Here is a 5,843-nt window from a genome sequence, read left to right as displayed (position 1 = left end):
AACGGTCAGATCAGAATCCATATGGTCGTTTTAGCGTCTCCTCCTCTGCCTGTCGTCATCATTCAGCATCGGCCCCTCAGAGACCGGTAACAATAAACATGGAGGAGAGCGACGGCAGTGACGGGGGCAGGACCAGGACGTTTCACGTGTGCTGGACATTTATGGTGAAGCTTCTGATCAGGCCAAACTGGGAGGAACATATCGTAACCCAGTGGTCTGAGAGGAAACTGGGCCATTTGACCGTCGCACACATGACCTGGTTGTTATTCCTATGCGCACGTAGCTCATGTTCCTTATGTATGTGTACTTGCGTTTTACCTGGACAGGATAGAAGATGGCCTGCAGGGTGGGGAGGGTCTCTGTGAAGAATCTGTCCCATATATCTGCGAGGACACAGAGCTGGTCGTCGCCTAGGAGACACGAGACAGGTGATTACCATGGAAACGCATTAACACCACAGCAACATGTCTCCAGGATCAGTGTTGGACCTCACTGATAATTTCCACATTGTAATGTCAGAAACCTAAGTATCCCTTCATACAGGCTCCACATCTCCTTCCCTAAAATCTACACACGTTTATAGCTTAAACTGTGGTTTTACTTTTTCCATCAAAATGAAATAAAGTTTAAGAAATTATTTTTACGTACAGCTGCAATAATTGCTTGATTGACTGATTGGACTCCTGAAGATGTCACTCTGGGGAGGCAGGCCATTTGTCAAACTATGTTTTTACATTTTACAGACAAACCTACAATAATCAGAAGATACATTTATAATGAAAACAAGTGGCAGCTGCAGCTCCAATTCTAATCACTGCATAAAATAAGTAACCCCATAGTGGGCACAAAGTTTAAGCTTGATAATGCATCATCATTCCTTTATATCATCCCGTATCTCAACACTTGAATTTGACTGATAAAACAAACTCAGGTCACCTTGCTGCAAAGCTGTGTTCAGAAGCTTGAGTCAGATTCCAGCAAGCAAAAACTCCATCTGAATCAAGCAAACCTCCAATCCTTATCACCTTCCTGGAGGTAGAGATTCAATCGTTTCTGCTGAAACTCTGCGTTTTCAGGCCTCCTGAGCTCTGATCACTGCACTTCTGTGTACGATGCAAACAACAACTGAATGCAGCGGCTTGCAAATCATTTCGACCGTGTAGTGAACTGAAAACAGTACAAACACTTCACAAACGCTGGGACATGTTTCCTGCTCTTCTGTTAACAACAGTTCGACTGTGTACCAGTCTCTAAACAACAGTCTCCAGCTGTGGAGCTGGGAACCACTGCAACGTAGCAGTTAGAATACAAACAAGAGGCTTCAGGTTTCCTTCACTTTACTTTACAGCTTCAGCTTTTCAAAGTGAAATGTTTTCCCATTCCGCTGCTCATCATTCTGGGGACTCCTATGTTGTGTTTTTCGCTTCGTACCGCACCAGGTGTTTTCAGTGGGTGACAGGTCTGGACTGTGGGCCGGACAGTTTAGCACCCAGACTGTTCCAGCAGCATGGCTCCGTGGTCAGTCTTTTGTCGCCCCTGTAACAACTTTTTCGGAACGTGCTGCTGGCCTGGTCTTCGCTATACACCTGTATACACCATGTATTTCCAAGCTACACTACATCCCAACTTTGAGAATCCTGGTTGTGATTTATTTCTAACTAAACCAAACCTGAGCACAGTAAAGGACTTGACTTCATGATAAAGAGTGATGACTTGATTCCTATTTAAAGGCTGAGGTACAATAATCCAATAATCATTTAATTAGTTTTAAATTGTCTTGTTTTAATTCATGTTTGCCACTTGAATTTCTTCCTGTGAAGCACTTCGGTCCAAGTCCGCTGTTTGTGAATCAGCCCTGCACAGTCCAAACATCTGACTTGAAAAGTGCAGGACGTGTGATGACCGAATGCACCAGTTACCACAGAGGAAGCGCTGCTGCTTTCTGTGATTGGTACATAGCTCTGGGTCCTGCAGCCACATGCACATGTTTGCATCTCATGACCAAATCTGTGAGATTGGGCTGAATAAACAAAAATGGACTTCTCAAAAAGTGTCGACCAAAGCGCTCCGGGCTGCTAAAGCCCATTTCAAAGCTCAGCTGCGCTTACTGAACTGACGAGGGGGATTCTGCTCCCGCTGCTCTCAGCAGACAGGATGGTCAGGGGGAACCAACCCCGAGAGGGTCAGAGCTCAGAAACCACAAACCAGTCTCACCAGCGTGAAGAAGGATCTGGTCCAGGACTTCAGACAGACCTCGGGTCAGCAGCTGGTTCTGAGACACAAACACACACAGAGGAAAGACATGAATGTTCAGTTTTTTAAGTCTGTATGTACAGGCTGACCAACACCTCTGCTGAGCCGGTGTCACCCCAGTGAACATGTCACAGACCATCATGCCCACACCACACACCCACTGCTGGCTCTAGTTCTACAGAGCCGAGGTTAATTTTAATGTTTTAATTTCCTTTAACCTGTATTGTACCAAGTGATTCCCAGTGAAGACAACATCCTCCTCCTCCTCAGAGGTCGACCTGGCTGAGGAAGAGCTGAAACACCATGACTTGCACACGACCCTAACCCTGACTGGGCTTTTCTGTATATTTATTTGTTTCTTTTTATCTAATACTGTTTGTTTCATGTTGTTCCTTTGCTTTTATTGTGCATTTTCTTTTGTAAAGCACTTTGTAACTGTGGTTTACTTACTTACTTACCCAACCCTGTGAACACCAGAATCTAATCAGTTCACCCGCAAGTCCAAGCGAGACAACCCGACAACATAACGCCTCTGACCATGGCCACCACTGGCTCGATACTCTAGAACAGTAAGAGCCGCTGGTCTGGTCTGGTCTGGTCTGGTCTGTCAGAACAGTCGTCCACTTAAAGCGCCCACAGCTGGAACGCCATTAAGGCTGCACTTTACCAGCTTAACCCTAAATCTTTGGTATAGAATTTGTCCAGATATCTCAGCAACTGTTGGATGGACTGTGATGAAATGCGGTTCAGACATTCATGTTCCCCTGAGGATGAACTGTAACAACTCTGCTGATCCTCTAACTTTTCATCCCGCACCATCATCTAACACACGAACCTCAGATGCTGGACATGGCGATCTGTCTGTTACAGCCTCACAAAGCTGCAGACATGACCCTACACCCTCCCTCTGGTTCAACTCTGCAGAGGCACTGCTGCAGAGCTCCATAAAAAAAAAAAAAAAACAGGAAGATGTAATGAGTGACCCTGAGGCCAACCGAGACATGTTATCTGGATGTCAGAGCTGAGCAGAGCCTTGCAGAGGTCGGGTCAGGATGGATCCGTTTCAGGATGTGGACAGGAAAGGCTTGTCAGGTCTGAGATGAACCAGACACAGTCCAGACGTCAGTGAGGAGATTACTGACAGAAGACTTCCTCTGCTGTCATGCCTGAACAGGAAGCCCGTCCACCTCCGGCCCGTCATCCTCATCAGCACCTGCTGGCCCACTGCTTGCTATCTGAAGCGCGAGCTGATTAATCAGGGGGATTAAGAGAGACAGTTTGTTCACTGACTGCAGCTTCAGGGCCGAGGAGGCAGCCATCAGCTCAGCCCCACCACCAGGCGCTCACTATGAGACTCGGCTCACCAAATATAAACAAGGCTAATGAGTGGAACTACGTGGTTGAGCTGGTCGTGACATGTTAGAGATCCCCTCAGACAGCACTCGACTGTGTGACCCAGAAACGACTACACTAATAATGTGGTTTCTGTGAGACTCGGTAAAGTCAACCATACGCGTGCGCCTGTCTGGCCACACTCTCACCAGCCATCTGTGGAAAAACCCCACGCAAATGCGGGAACTGGTCTGAGTGTCGACTCCCAGTAAAGGTCACAAGACCCACATGACCACCCAGACTGGGCCAGAACATGTGGAGCATGCAGTGCTCAAATCCAGCAGCTCAACAGGTCACCGCTGGCTCTCCAGCTGCAGGAGAGAACAGACATCTCAGGAGCAGCGCACACACATCTGTAGCCGACTGCGAGTTCCATGGCGGTCTGATGCGTCCTGAGTTTTAACCAGCAGCCACGCTGCACTCTGTTATCAGTGAAACTCTGGAGTGTGAAAGCAGCAGATCACAATGCCCAGGGGACAGAAAAGGCATCAGCTGCAGCCACAACAGTCTGTCAGCAGGGTGACGCTGCTTCACTACTGGAGTGGACCAGGGGGCCTCCACCCAAGTTCAGCACAGGTTTAACCACATTTACAGCAAAATGTGAATCAATGCGCATTTAAATCCACTAGTGTTATGCAAATGCCAGGGTTAGTTAGTCGAGATGAAAGCTTGGTGGAGTACTGTTTCCAGCTGAGTGCAGAAGACGAGGGTGCGTTAAGATGATGTCGGTAAATGAGCACCACTTAAACCTCCAACGTGGAAAAATACAATGGTGGAAATGTGACGTCTGCTTCATGTGTTGATGTGAGGAAGGTTACTGGAATGTAAGTGATCCTGTCCAAAAACGTTTGTTACGTGTTACATCCCTGTTTATTCTTGAACACTAAAACGGACTCCTCTTTCCTCAGACGTAACATGCAACGTTTAACTCATACAAATAAAGGAAGTGAGGCGACGACAGTAGCATCAGCTCGTGAAAGCGGTGAAAGCACTGCACCTTAACCACTAGCCTACCAGGGAAGGCGAACTACAGAGTGAAATACCTGGAAGAACTCTGTGATGAAGGAGCCCATCTCCGTCTTGAGCAGCCACCTACGGAGACAAAGAGGAACTCAGGAAGGAAGATGGTGGACGGCGCCCACATTTCCTCTGCATTAGTCTCTTGTCTTTGTGAGGACACTCATTGACATAATGGATTCTCTAGCTACTGCCATAAAATTACCAGACACACTGGGACAATTTTCACCAGTTTTATAGAACAAACAATATTTAAAAAACAAAGTCAGTATTTGTACCAATAATCATCATTACAAGTATTTTTCTATTGTTTGAACAAGAGAAAATTGAAGTTGTATGGTTCAAGAGAACATTTTTGTATTTTGTCGTATTTGCTAATCAGCCTAACTTTGAAGCTACTTGTGTGTCGGTTACAAAACTTTATTCTGCATTGTATTTAAACACTACAGAGGAAAAAGAGAAAGGTCTCCTCACCTGATGCTCTCGTTAAGTGTGTACAGCTCGTTAGCCTGTAGAGCTCCGCCCTGGAACACCTTGATCACAGCTGATTGGACGCTGAGGGACACATCAACAAACACAGGTCAGAGGCCACCGTACATGTTCCTGCGGTGCTGGAGTTTTCTGAGCTGCATACATTACACATCAGTCATTTTTCAGCTCAGAGGACATGATGCTCTTTGCTGTTTCCACATGATGCAGTGAAGATGAGTTCTGCTAGATGGTAAGAAGAACAATACCTGAGGTGCTCCACTGTCTGCAGCTTGGTCAATAAAAGGATCTCAGCCTGGAATGACTTCTTTCACCATTTACAGAACCTACTCTATTGTGTGGTGGTCCATGTGTGTGGCTCAGCTGGTTGACAGGACGTGACCCGGCTGCCACCTCCACTTCCTACTAAACATCCTGAGCAGGAAACAGGCCCAAGAACAGAGGAGGTGAGCTTCTACTGCCAGGGCTGAAATAACCTGGAACCACTGAGACACTGTGATGCAGGCGCACGCACAAAACTGGCAAAGGAACACAAAACCCAGGTACAGTGGGAGAGGACATGGTGTCTCTCAGCTACACCCCCCCCGCCTAAAGCCTCCTGCTATTCAAGTTTCTCCACCCTGTGTTGTCAAAGTACGGTCTGTAAATCAGCCCCGCCTGCCGCCTAGCCAAGGTTAGAAGAAGGGTTTTTC

At 47.0% G+C, this 5,843-nt stretch overlaps 1 protein-coding gene across 2 annotated transcripts in view; it reads right to left on the bottom strand.

The window, feature by feature from the left end:
* The window catches only part of prr5l (proline rich 5 like), a 16,858-nt gene that overhangs the window by 5,219 nt on the left and 5,796 nt on the right, over window positions 1-5,843 (bottom strand). For both annotated transcript variants that reach the window (XM_020615836.1, XM_020615835.1), the window contains 4 exons: window positions 5,137-5,217; window positions 4,689-4,737; window positions 2,215-2,272; window positions 319-410 (listed from right to left, as the gene is read on the bottom strand). In XM_020615836.1, coding sequence (XP_020471492.1) covers window positions 319-410; window positions 2,215-2,272; window positions 4,689-4,737; window positions 5,137-5,217 — 280 coding nt within the window. The remainder of the gene's footprint in view (window positions 1-318; window positions 411-2,214; window positions 2,273-4,688; window positions 4,738-5,136; window positions 5,218-5,843) is intronic.

This window comes from Monopterus albus, unplaced genomic scaffold (assembly GCF_001952655.1).
Source record: "Monopterus albus unplaced genomic scaffold, M_albus_1.0 scaffold170.1, whole genome shotgun sequence".
Taxonomy (NCBI): Eukaryota; Metazoa; Chordata; class Actinopteri; order Synbranchiformes; family Synbranchidae; genus Monopterus; species Monopterus albus.
Note: the sequence above shows the minus strand (reverse complement) of the source record. Positions and strands in the feature narration are given on the sequence as shown.